Genomic DNA, 14,334 nt, shown 5'->3' with positions numbered 1-14,334 from the left:
TGTAAAATTCCTTAATGTTCCCCGGAGGCCATGTGAACTCGAACAGGTAACATTTTATAGTTTATGCAAACATTTTTAAGAACCATAAACTTCAAACCACAAAAACAAGTTCAAGGTAGGAGGCAGGGAGGATCCGGCACCTGAACAGAAAATAAATGGCTGCACCCGCAGCCTGTCAAATCTAACCGAATTCTAAAACTGTTTGATCTATACAAGAATCTATACCTTGCAAACCCTGGTACTAAACTGGGTGCCCAGTACATGATGGGTATATACACCAAGACAGGCTAGAATGGGAACCCCTATATAAGGAGTGTACGTAAGCAGTAGAAGGACATTGAACAAGGGCCCACGTAACGGTTATATGCACCCATACCAGGGCTGTAACTAGGGGTGTGCCAGCGGTGCCACCACACAAAGCTGCACCGTCGATCACCCACGGCCCCTGGAAAGGCACCCCGCAGCCAGAATCTCTACAGCAGAGACGCCTGGAGCATCCATAGGACGCTTCAGACATGCACCCCGCTCCCCCTACAGCGCACCAGCATTGCTGTAATTCACGGCGATTGTGGCCCCGTCTCCTCCGTATGATGTACCGTGGAGGGGGTGTGGCCTGCACAGTGCGCCAGGAGCCCTAGTTCCGGCTCTGATCCATACAGTTTTGAAGGGAACCCCTATATAATGGGTTATATAAGCAGTATGGTGTAATGGTATAATTACTGACTCCCAGCACTGAGGTCTTGGTTTCAATTCCAACCACGGCTCTGTGTGGAGTTTGTATATTCTCCCTGTGTTTATGTGGGTTTCCTCTCACAAACCAAAAAATATACTGTCAAGTTAACTGGCTCCGTAGAGTGTAGGTTTGCCTTAGACTATAGAGTGTAAGCTCCACTGGGGCAGGGACTGATGTGACAGGCCAAATATTCTCTGTAAAGCGCTGCGTAATACGTATCTGCTATATAAATCAATAAAACAGGGGCAAACTGATACAGGTTAGAGGGGGACTCCTATATATTAAGTACATAAACGGTATATGCACATAAAAGTTTAGAGGGGGCCCCTATACAATGGGTGTACGTAAGTGGTATATAAACATGCAATAATGGGAGTTCTATCTACGCTTTGGCGACATGGACGTCATGTTGACACGCACAATGTCAGCATAGCGTTTTTCTAGTGTCAGAGCCCTAACCTAACCGCAGTCTAACACTGCACTGTTGACAAAGTGACTATCGACATTGACAATGTCAATGTAATGACCACGTCGACATAATGGGCGGAATTCAATTGTTTACGCGGTCCGGATCTCCCGTCTAAAGTGACAGGAGATCGCGGGCCGCTATTCAATTGCTGCCATTTTTCGCGCTAATCGCACCCAAAGTGGTCGGGTTTAGCCGCGTAAAGCAGCTACCCCCGACCAAAGTGCTGGGCGCGACCGCGAAAATTGATGTTTGGGCGCCCAAACAGGTCACTTTTCGCACATTTCAGCTCTCACCCCCCTGGAGCTGCGAGCTGAAATGCAGCGCTGACAGCTGATCACGCCCGACAGGAGCAACAATTAAATAGCTCCGTTGGGCACGATGGGGGCTGGAAAATTTTATTCTGCCCACTGTCTACATACCTGCAAACCCAATACAGCTTAGAGGGAGACCCTGGCATATAGAGTACATGTAAGAGATATATGTACATGTAACAGGGTCCCGCATAGTGGTTATATGTATTATACAGTTTAGAAAGTAACCCCTATATAATGGGTATCTGTACCTATACAGTTTAGAAGGGAATGTACATGCATATATAATGGCAATGATACAGTTTATAAGGGAACCTTCTATCATGGGTGTACTGTAAGGAGTACATGCACATATAATGGTAGTATGTACCTATACAGTTTATAAGGGAACCCCCTATGTAATGAGTGTACTGTAAGGGGTACATGCACATGAAACAGGGGGACAGCACATAATGGTTATATGCATGCACCTGCTCTGAGTTATCAGTCTTTAGAACTGGTGACATATGATGGAAACACAGATGCTGCACATGGACCCCACAGCGGGGACAGGGACCCCACAGCGGGCACAGGGATCCCATAACTGGCACAGGGTCCCCATAGCAGACACAGGGAACCCAAAGCATGCACAGGGAACCCATAACTGGCACAAGGACCCCACAGCAGGCACAGGGACCCCATAGCAGACACAGGGAACCCAAAGCATGCACAGGGAACCCATAACTGGCACAAGGACCCCACAGCAGGCACAGGGATCATTCAGCTGGTTCAGGGAACCTACAGCAGGCACAGGGACCCTTTAATTGGCACAGGGATCCTTCAGCTGGCACTGAGATCCCATAGCAGGAACAGGGACCCCATAACAGGGACAGGCACCCTACAGCTGGCACTGAGATCTCATAGCAGGCACAGGAACCCTTCTGAGCCTCATACACTGGCACTAAGAGCTGAGAGCCAGGACGCTGTTCCTCTCACCCTGAGTCCTCGCAGCACCTGCACCCTGTCCTCCTCATCCATCCCGAAGGACACCTTCCTGCCGCCGGTGCTCTCAGTGGTCCCCATTGCTAGAACAGGTAACCAATAGTACCACAGTAGCCACACCACTGCCAGCCAGTCTCTCTCTGCCCCTCACTGTGAGGGACGCGCATGCGCAGGAGCCAGGCCGCCATTGGTGAGTAGCAGAAAATCCTATCCAATCGCCGCAGAGCATGAGCCGCGGGGCATGACGGGACTTGTAGTTTCCCATAGCCGGTCCCTGCCTGGGAGAGGGTGTGCACTGAGTCAGAGCTCAGCTGTCAGGAAGGCAGATTATGGCCCTGATTCAGAGCCGGACGCAAGTGGCTGCTCGTTCGCTCCGAGCGATGTTTGCCCAACTGCGCATGCGTACGGATCGTAATACGCATGCGCGAACCACTCAGTGCAGCCGAAATTCATGTGCTCGCAAAATAGCGAATGCCTGATAATTTGAGTGACAGAAAGAGGCGTATGTGGGTGGTAACAGGGGAAGGTGCTTGAAAACGGCGAGTGGAGATCCGATCGCAGGCGTGCTTAAAGGTCAAAACGGGCGTTTTATGGGTGTGCATATTTAAAACAGCAGCGTCATTGACCACGTCACTGGGTTCTTTTATAGCCAGAACTGCTCGCAAAATTGTGGTAGCAAAAACCAACCACAAGAATAGCGAGCAGTTCATACCCTGGTCGATGTACTCGATTAATCTAATAAATAGCGGACATGACGTAGGATGCGAGCGGCCAGGGGGCGTATTTTTCCAAAAAACGAACGCAAGTTTTGTTCGCTCGTTCAGACCTAGAGGCGTGAACAGACCGCAAACAGCGAACGGTTCATTTGAATAGCCACCCCTTGTTTTAGAACGAACGACCGCAAATAGCGAGTGGCTCTGAATGAGGGCCTATGTATTTACTATTTATGTATGAGAGAGTATTACTAAAATGCTCCTATTCTCTCTATCATTTGCAGTTTTGTATTATTACATAGTTAACCCCAGAAATAAAGGGCAGCTTTTAGTTTATGGCTTACAAAAAAATAACCTTTTATTGTGTCTTTATCGCATATTAATTTTACTATACTAAGTAGCCCTATCTATTAGCAGCTGTTTATATAGTGTATCCCAGACCCTCCAAGATGAACCATTCCATTAGGTACAAAATGCTCCGCTCCTGGACTTGCCTCTTAATTTATGATTGCAGACACCTGTGTTGAAACACCTGTCATCAATTACCTAGTTCAACACAGGTGTCTGCAATCATATATTAGGTGGGAAGTTCAGGAGCAGAGTGTTTTGTACCTAATGGAATGGGTCATGTTGGAGGGTAGGGTGTACACATATACCGCTGGGCTGTACAGAGAATGTCAGTCATTTGCATCAGTCCCTGCCTCAGTGGAGCTTACAATCTATGGGCCTGATTCAGAGCCGCTCGTAAGCGGCCGCTCGTTCGCCCAACTGAGCATGCATACGGATCGTTATACGCATGCGCGAACGAGTCAGTGCTGTCGAAATTCATGTGCTCGCAAAATAGCGAATGCCTGATAATTTGAGTGACAGAATGAGGCGTATGTGGGTGGTAACAGGGGAAGGTGCTTGAAAACGGGGAGTGGAAATCAGAACGCAGACGTGCCAAAAGGTCAAAACGGGCGTTTTATGGGTGTGCATAATTAAAACAGCAGCGTCATTGACCACGTCACTGGCTTATTTTATAGCCAGAACTGCTCGCAAGATTGTGGTAGCAAAAACCAACCACAAGAATAGCGAGCAGTTCATACGCTGGTCGATGTACTCGATTAATCTAATAAATAGCGGACATGACGTAGGATGCGAGCGGCCAGGGGGCGTATTTATCAAAAAGACGACCGCAAGTTTTGTTCACTCGTTCAGACCTAGAGGCGTGAACAGACCGCAAAGAGCGAACGGTTCATTTGAATAGCCACCTCTATTTTCTGGACGAGCGAGCACTAATTGCGTCCGGCTCTGAATCAGTCCCAATATTCCCTAACACTAGGGCATGTCAGAAGCCAATTTACCTACCAGTATGTTTTTGAGGGTGGGAGGCAGGGCCGGATTGGCCATCTGGCACTTCTGGCAAATGCTAGAAGGGCCGGATTGAGAAGTGCATCCGCCGTCCACCCCACGTTGCCGGATACATGATATGAGCTCAGGGGGAGGGAGGGGGTAGCGGCAGTGATGGGCCGATGCACTCTGCTGGGCCGGGAAGAGACGGGGGCGTGCCACGAGGCCAGGCACCTGTAACTCACGACACGCCCCCTTGAAAATCAATCATGCCCCCTTTGCGAGCGCCCGTGCCTAAGGCACGCGCACAGGGCGGACTGTCAGGGCTGATCTACAGCCCCAGGCCGTCCCTGGTGAAAGGAAATTGAAACCCAAACACGGGAGAACATACAAACTCCACACAGATAGGGATTTTGACTGGACTAAACTAGGGGTGTGCACCGGCCACTTTTCGTGTTTTGTGTTTTGGTTTTGGATCTGGATCTTTCTTCGTGTTTTGGATCTGGATTGGTTTTGCCAAAACCACCCTTCCGTGTTTTGGGTTCTGGGTTTTGTGTTTTGGATCTGTATTTTTTTGAAAAAAAGCATAAAAACAGCTAAAATCACAGAATTTGTAGGTTTTTCTGCTCCTATGCTATTATTAACCTCAATAACCTTAATTTCCACTCATTTCCAGTCTATTCTGAACACCTCACACCTCACAATAGTGTTTTTATGTCCAAAAGGTTGCACCGAGGTAGCTGGATGACTATGCTAAGCGACACGAGTGGGCGGCACAAACACGTGACCCATCTAGGAGTGACACTGCAGTGGCAGGCAGGATGGCAGTTAGAAAAACTAGGCCCCAAACTGTACATAATGCAAAGAAAAAAAGAGGTGCAAGATGGAATTGTCCTTGGGCCCTCCCACCCACCCTTATGTTGTATAAACAGGACATGCACACTTTAACAAATCAATCATTTCAGCGCCAGGGTCTGCCACACAACTGTGGCTGAAATGATTGGTTCGTTTGGGCCCCCACAAAACAAGCTGGCAATTAATGTGTCCCTGCACAAACTGGCTCTACGGAGGCAAGATGTCATCCTCATCCTCCTCATCCACCGATTCCTCACCCTCTTCAGTGTGTACATCCTCATCCTCACAAAGTATTAACTCGTCCCCACTTGAATCCACCACCACAGGTCCCTCTGTACCTTCTGGAGGCTGGTCTCCCTGGAAGAGCTGATAATTCATTTTGATGAACATCATCTTCTCCACATTCTGTGGAAGCAACCTCCTACGCCTTTCGCTGACAAGGTTCCCGGCTGCACTAAACACTCTTTCGGAGTACACACTGGAGGGGGGGCAACTCAGGTAAAATAGAGCCAGTTTGTACAGGGGCCTCCAAATTGCCTCTTTTTCCTGCCAGTACAGGTATGGACTGTCTGACATGCCTACTTGGATGCTGTCACCGATGTAATCCTCCACCATTCTGTCAATGGTGACAGTATCATATGCAGTGACAGTAGACATGTCAGAAATTGTTGCCAGGTCCTTCAGTCCGGACCAGATGTCCAAACTTGGTCCTGCCTGCCCTGCATCACCGCCAGCGGGTTGCTTAGGATACCTAAGTTTTTTCCTGGCAGCCCCAGTTGCGGGAGAAAATGAAGAAGGAGCCGTTGACGTGTCACGTTCCGCTTCAGCTGACAGTGTGTTCACCAGCAGGTCTTTGCACCTCTGCAGGCTTGTGTCGGCCGGAAAGAGAGACACCACATAGGCTTTAAACCTAGGATCGAGCACGGTGGCCAAAATGTAGTGGTCTGATTTCAACAGATTGACCACCCTGGAATCCTGGCAAAGCGAATGAAGGGCTTCATCCACAAGTCCCACATGCCGAGCGGAATCGCTCCGTCTTAGCTCCTCCTTCACTTTCTCCAGCTGCTTCTGCAAAAGCCTGATGAGGGGAATGACCTGACTCAAGCTGGCAGTGTCTGAACTGACTTCACGTGTGGCAAGTTCGAAGGGCTGAAGAACCTTGCACAACACGGAAATCATTCTCCACTGCGCTTGAGTCAGGTGCATACCCCCTCCTTTGCCTATGTCATAGGTGGATGTATAGGCTTGTATGGCCTTTTGCTGCTCCTCCATCCTCTGAAGCATATAGAGGGTTGAGTTCCACCGCGTCACAACCTCTTGCTTCAGGTGATGGCGGGGCAGGTTCAAGAGTGTTTGCTGGCGCTCCAGTCTTCGGCACGCAGTCGCTGAATGGCGAAAGTGGCCAGAAATTTTTCGGGCCACCCAAAGCGTCTCCTGCACGCCCCTGTCGCTTTTCAGAAAATTCTGCACCACCAAGTTTATTGTGTGAGCAAAACATGGGACGTGCTGGAATTTGCCCAGATGTAATGCCCGCACAATATTGGTGGCGTTGTCAGATATCACAAATCCCCAGGAGAGTCTAAGTGGGGTAAGCCACTGGGCGATGATTTCCCTCAGTTTCTCTAAGAGGTTGTCGGCGGTGTGCCTCTTACTGAAACCGGTGATACACAGCGTAGCCTGCCTTGTAACGAGCTGGCGTTTCTGAGATGCTGCTACTGGTGACGCTGCTGCTGTTGCTGCGTAAGGTGATACATCTACCCAGTGGGCTGTCACAGTCATATAGTCCTTAGTCTGCCCTGTTCCACTTGTCCACATGTCCGTGGTTAAGTGGACATTGTGTACAACGGCATTTTTCAGGACACTGAGGACACTTTTTCTGACGTTTCTGTACAGTCTCGGTATCGCCTGCCTAGTGAAGTGGAATCTAGACGGGATTTGGAACCGGGGACACACTACCTCCATCAATTGTCTAAATCCCACTGCACTAATGGCGGATACCGGACGCACGTCTAACACCAACATAGCAGTCAAGGCCTCAGTTATACGTTTTGCTTCAGGATGACTGCTGTCGTACTTCATCCTCCTCGCTAAGGACTGTTGGAGGGTCAATTGTTTAGTAAAAGTAGTGGTGTTCCTACTTCCTCTCTGGGATGATGAACGACTCCCAGCAGCAGCAGCAACAGCAGCAGCGGCAGCAGTAGGCGTAGCAATGCAGGATCCTCCGGAGGAATCCCGGATAGGAGAGTCAGTCATGCCAGTGATATGGCCTGCAGGACTACTTCCGATCCTGACTAAGGAGGAAATTGACGAGGAGGGAGTTGACGGTGTGGTTTGCAGGCGCTTGGATACAACAGGACAACGGGATTTAGGTGTCCCTGGACTGCTTACGGTCTGAGCCAAAGTTTCTGAACTTGACAGTAACTTTTTATGAACGCGCTGCAGGTGCCGTATAAGGGAGGATGTTCCTAGGTGGTTGACGTCCCTACCCCTACTTATTTCACCTTTACATATGGTACATATGGCAAGACAGTTGTTGTCCGGATTTGGATAGAAATATTGCCAGACCAAAGAGGTGGAATGTTTGGTCTTCTGCCCAGGCATGACCGTGATGGGCTTTTTCATCCCACGGACAACAACTGTCTCCCCCGGAGCCTGATTTAAACAAACCACATCACCATCAGAATCCTCCTCGCCAACTTCCTCCTCAGCGCCAGCTACACCAGTATCCTCATCCTGTTGTACTTCAACAGTGACATCTTCAATTTGCATATCAGCAAGTGGACTGTGGGTGCTCCTTTCAGCACTTGCAGGGGGCGTGCAAATGGTGGAAAGAGCCACCTCTTCCCGTCCAGTGCTGGGAAGGTCAGGCATCGCAACCACCACCACACTTGGACTCTCTTTGGGGATTTGTGATATCTTCTTAGAAAGCACAGTTCTTCGCTGTGCTTTTGCCAGCTTAACTCTTTTGATTTTTTTAGTGGGAGGAGGGCTTCCATCGTCATGTGAAGCTGAACCACTAGTCATGAACATACTAGGGATCGACCTTAGCCGTTCCTTGCCACTCCGTGTCGTAAATGGCATATTGGCAAGTTTACGTTTCTCTTCAGCTGATTTAAATGTCTTTTTCAAGGTCATTTTCCTGAACTTTGCCATTTGGGATTGTATGTGCCCTCTACTATGACATTGGGCATCGGCCTTGGCAGACGACGTTGATGGCATGTTATCGTCTATGTCATGACTAGTGGCAGCAGCTTCAGCACTAGGAGGAAGTGGTTCTTGATCTTTCTCTATTTTATTTTTATCGGAGAAAGTTTGGTCCTCCATTTATGTTATATCGATTTGATATATACGTGCGGCTAAACACAGAAAATAAAATTTTTTTTGGTTCGGACTGGAGTGTACTTTGTGGGTTACAGCACCCTTTAACGGTCAAGCCAGCCGGCCCTTTACTTATGACACAGGCGCACTCTTGGCACTACTTTGTTGATGCACGTGCGGCTACTGCGCACACAATTCACAAACACAGAAAATAATTTTTTTTTGGTTTGGCTTTGGACTGGAGTGTACTTTCGGGGGTTACAGCACCCTTTAACGGTCAAGCCAGCCGGCCCTTTACTTATGACACTGGCGCACTCTTGGCACTACTTTGTTGATGCACGTGCGGCTACTGCGCACACAATTCACAAACACAGAAAATAATTTTTTTTTAGGTTTGGACTGGAGTGTACTTTCGGGGGTTACAGCACCCTTAACGGTCAAGCCAGCCGGCCCTTTACTTATGACACAGGCGCACGCTTGGCACTACTTTGTTGATGCACGTGCGGCTACTGCGCACACAATTCACAAACACAGAAAATAATTTTTTTTTGGTTTGGACTGGAGTGTACTTTCGGGGGTTACAGCACCCTTTAACGGTCAAGCCAGCCGGCCCTTTACTTATGACACAGGCGCACGCTTGGCACTACTTTGTTGATGCACGTGCGGCTACTGCGCACACAATTCACAAACACAGAAAATAATTTTTTTTTAGGTTTGGACTGGAGTGTACTTTCGGGGGTTACAGCACCCTTAACGGTCAAGCCAGCCGGCCCTTTACTTATGACACAGGCGCACGCTTGGCACTACTTTGTTGATGCACGTGCGGCTACTGCGCACACAATTCACAAACACAGAAAATAATTTTTTTTTTGGTTTGGACTGGAGTGTACTTTCGGGGGTTACAGCACCCTTAACGGTCAAGCCAGCCGGCCCTTTACTTATGACACAGGCGCACGCTTGGCACTACTTTGTTGATGCACGTGCGGCTACTGCGCACACAATTCACAAACACAGAAAATAATTTTTTTTTTGGTTTGGACTGGAGTGTACTTTCGGGGGTTACAGCACCCTTAACGGTCAAGCCAGCCGGCCCTTTACTTATGACACAGGCGAACGCTTGACACTACTTTGTTGATGCACGTGCGGCTACTGCGCACACAATTCACAAACACAGAAAATAATTTTTTTTTGGTTTGGACTGGAGTGTACTTTCAGGGGTTACAGCACCCTTTAACGGTCAAGCCAGCCGGCCCTTTACTTATGACAAAGGCGCACGCTTGGCACTACTTTGTTGATGCACGTGCGGCTACTGCGCACACAATTCACAAACACAGAAAATAATTTTTTTTTGGTTTGGACTGGAGTGTACTTTGGGGGTTACAGCACCCTTTAACGGTCAAGCCAGCCGGCCCTTTACTTATGACACAGGCGCACGCTTGGCACTACTTTGTTGATGCACGTGCGGCTACTGCGCACACAATTCACAAACACAGAAAATAATTTTTTTTTTGGTTTGGACTGGAGTGTACTTTCGGGGGTTACAGCACCCTTAACGGTCAAGCCAGCCGGCCCTTTACTTATGACACAGGCGCACGCTTGGCACTACTTTGTTGATGCACGTGCGGCTACTGCGCACACAATTCACAAACACAGAAAATAATTTTTTTTTTGGTTTGGACTGGAGTGTACTTTCGGGGGTTACAGCACCCTTAACGGTCAAGCCAGCCGGCCCTTTACTTATGACACAGGCGCACGCTTGGCACTACTTTGTTGATGCACGTGCGGCTACTGCGCACACAATTCACAAACACAGAAAATAATTTTTTTTTTGGTTTGGACTGGAGTGTACTTTCGGGGGTTACAGCACCCTTAACGGTCAAGCCAGCCGGCCCTTTACTTATGACACAGGCGCACTCTTGGCACTACTTTGTTGATGCACGTGCGGCTACTGCGCACACAATTCACAAACACAGAAAATAATTTTTTTTTGGTTAGGACTGGAGTGTACTTTCGGGGGTTACAGCACCCTTTAACGGTCAAGCCAGCCGGCCCTTTACTTATGACACAGGCGCACGCTTGGCACTACTTTGTTGATGCACGTGCGGCTACTGCGCACACAATTCACAAACACAGAAAATAATTTTTTTTTTGGTTTGGACTGGAGTGTACTTTCGGGGGTTACAGCACCCTTAACGGTCAAGCCAGCCGGCCCTTTACTTATGACACAGGCGCACGCTTGGCACTACTTTGTTGATGCACGTGCGGCTACTGCGCACACAATTCACAAACACAGAAAATAATTTTTTTTTTGGTTTGGACTGGAGTGTACTTTGGGGGTTACAGCACCCTTTAACGGTCAAGCCAGCCGGCCCTTTACTTATGACACAGGCGCACGCTTGGCACTACTTTGTTGATGCACGTGCGACTACTGCGCACACAATTCACAAACACAGAAAATAATATTTTTTTTGGTTTGGACTGGAGTGTACTTTCGGGGGTTACAGCACCCTTAACGGTCAAGCCAGCCGGCCCTTTACTTATGACACAGGCGCACGCTTGGCACTACTTTGTTGATGCACGTGCGGCTACTGCGCACACAATTCACAAACACAGAAAATAATTTTTTTTTTGGTTTGGACTGGAGTGTACTTTCGGGGGTTACAGCACCCTTAACGGTCAAGCCAGCCGGCCCTTTACTTATGACACAGGCGCACGCTTGGCACTACTTTGTTGATGCACGTGCGGCTACTGCGCACACAATTCACAAACACAGAAAATAATTTTTTTTTTGGTTTGGACTGGAGTGTACTTTCGGGGGTTACAGCACCCTTAACGGTCAAGCCAGCCGGCCCTTTACTTATGACACAGGCGCACGCTTGGCACTACTTTGTTGATGCACGTGCGGCTACTGCGCACACAATTCACAAACACAGAAAATAATTTTTTTTTTGGTTTGGACTGGAGTGTACTTTCGGGGGTTACAGCACCCTTAACGGTCAAGCCAGCCGGCCCTTTACTTATGACACAGGCGCACGCTTGGCACTACTTTGTTGATGCACGTGCGACTACTGCGCACACAATTCACAAACACAGAAAATAATATTTTTTTTGGTTTGGACTGGAGTGTACTTTCGGGGGTTACAGCACCCTTAACGGTCAAGCCAGCCGGCCCTTTACTTATGACACAGGCGCACGCTTGGCACTACTTTGTTGATGCACGTGCGGCTACTGCGCACACAATTCACAAACACAGAAAATAATTTTTTTTTTGGTTTGGACTGGAGTGTACTTTCGGGGGTTACAGCACCCTTAACGGTCAAGCCAGCCGGCCCTTTACTTATGACACAGGCGCACGCTTGGCACTACTTTGTTGATGCACGTGCGGCTACTGCGCACACAATTCACAAACACAGAAAATAATTTTTTTTTGGTTTGGACTGGAGTGTACTTTCGGGGGTTACAGCACCCTTAACGGTCAAGCCAGCCGGCCCTTTACTTATGACACAGGCGCACGCTTGGCACTACTTTGTTGATGCACGTGCGGCTACTGCGCACACAATTCACAAACACAGAAAATATATTATTTTTTTAGCACTTGGGGGGAGCACCCCTGATGGACAGAGCACCCCCTGGACAACACTACAGCACTCCTTTAGGACTGGGACACTGCACAGGACTTTGGAGTGGACACAGCCCCTATGGAGAACTGACTGCACAACACAGTCCAGCCAGCCCCTATGGACTTTGAAGTAGTGGACACAGCCCCTATTAACAACAGCAGCACAGCACAACACAGCCAGCCCCTATGGACTTTGAAGTAGTGGACAACAGCAGCACTACACTACACTACACTACACAGCCCTAACTCCCACCCTCCCTCTTCACTGTCCACAGCCGAGTGAGAAAATGGCGCCGACGTGTGTACCTTATAAAGGATCCAAAACCCGCGAGACTCGGAAGGCGGGAAGATGACGTTTTGCCTCGATTTCAGATCCGAGTCAGGCGGGAAAAGTCGAGCCTGACTCGGATCGGACTCGGATCGGGGGGGCTCGGGGGGGTTCGGATTTCAGAAATCCGAACCCGCTCACCCCTAGACTAAACTCATAGCCTCAGGGCTGTGAGGCAGTAATGCTAATTGTGATGCCAACCCCACTGTCCTATTAACTTCTCTTTATCTTAGAGGCACACATACAGCTGTAAAAGGTCAATTCCACAGATTGACTGACTTAACCTTATCGGTAACAATAAAATCATTCATATTAAGGGCCCCCTTTTATTACCATAAGATATTATTTACCAGTGGCATATTGTGTTTACAAGCATGGGCTCCGAGGGGGGGGGGGAGGAGTGGGTACAGTTTACCCGGGCGCTGTAGAGGAGCAAACACTCACTGGGAAGTGATCTGTGCATGTGCAGAAAAAATGTCCCTGGGAAAGTAGGTGCAGGCGCCATTTTCCCGGAGACCCGCGCATGCGCTGTAGATTCTGGCATGAAGCCGGAATCTACAGCGATCAGTGCCGCTGAGCCGCAGTCAGAGAGGAGAGGGCCCAAACGAAGGCTGCACACGGGCCCCCTCCTCTCTTAAAACACCCCTGCTGGACGCAGTAAGGATACTGAAATATCGGGTGCCCGATATGCCGGCGTCCCAGAGCAGTAGATCAGGTCAGACCTGCTGCAAAGGACTCTGTGAAAAGGGGGCGGAGCCAGCACCGGGTCCCGGGCAGAGGGCAGGGAAGTATGCAGCTTCCCTGCTCTGTTCGGCTTGTGGTACAGATTACGCCATCCTGAGATGGCGAATCTGTGCGCAGGAAAGGACCGGAAAGCTGAGCATTCGATTCCTTTATGTATCGCACTCACCATACAATAGTATGGTGATGCGATTCATACACGAAGCGGGGGTGCAGCTGGAGAAGGAATAACCTTCTCCATGGTAACCCCCTGTATGAATCGCCGAAAGCAGCGAAAATCCCTGTTTTCTGTTAAACAGGACTTTTCACCTATGAATAGACCTCTTTGGGCTGCGAAATTTGGCTGCGAAAAGTCATTTTCGCATGTTTCAATTATCCCCATATTTAATTTGCCGGTGCAAAAAGCCTTTGTAAAAAAACGGGGATAACTTTTCACCATGTTTTACGTGGCGAAAAAAAAGGGGCAGAATTGGGGTTTAGGGGTGCAGGCCATACTTGCCAACTCTCCCTCATTGTCAGGGAGACTCCGTATGGTGCAGGCTTAAAAAAAATATCCTGCACCCCTGGGAATGACCAATAAAAAAGATCTGTGTAAAAATAAAATAAAAAATCGGGACACCGACAATTATGTTTAATTTTGGGGTTTAAAAAAAAAAACAATAGGGAACACTGGGCCTGATTCAGACGTGCTCGCAAGTGGGTCGATGGTGGCCCAGTGCGCATGCGCACGATGGAGCTGGCTCCGTCGTGCGTATCACGAGACCCGGATAGCGACGGGCAAAACGTCGCTCCAGGTCTCGTACCAAAGGGGGCGTGCTGTCGATGTTGAGTGACAGCACGCCCCCTTTGGTGGGCGGGCCGGGGGAGTGGCTGCCCAAACGGAGGCGTTCCCATGTGAACGCCTCCGTTTGGGGGCGGCCCCACTGACATCACG

General features: G+C 49.2%; 1 protein-coding gene across 2 annotated transcripts in view; it reads right to left on the bottom strand.

The window, feature by feature from the left end:
• The window catches only part of CHCHD6 (coiled-coil-helix-coiled-coil-helix domain containing 6), a 300,917-nt gene extending 298,245 nt beyond the window's left edge, over positions 1 to 2,672 (bottom strand). For both annotated transcript variants that reach the window (XM_088479857.1, XM_088479858.1), the window contains exon 1: positions 2,489 to 2,672. In XM_088479857.1, the coding sequence (XP_088335983.1) occupies positions 2,489 to 2,575 (87 nt within the window). In that variant the 5' untranslated portion in view covers positions 2,576 to 2,672. The remainder of the gene's footprint in view (positions 1 to 2,488) is intronic.
• Between the last annotated feature and the right edge of the window lie 11,662 nt (positions 2,673 to 14,334).

This window comes from Taudactylus pleione, unplaced genomic scaffold, assembly GCF_031769625.1.
Source record: "Taudactylus pleione unplaced genomic scaffold, aTauple2 ptg000247l, whole genome shotgun sequence".
Taxonomy (NCBI): domain Eukaryota; kingdom Metazoa; phylum Chordata; class Amphibia; order Anura; family Myobatrachidae; genus Taudactylus; species Taudactylus pleione.
This window is presented reverse-complemented; position numbering and strand designations above follow the sequence as displayed.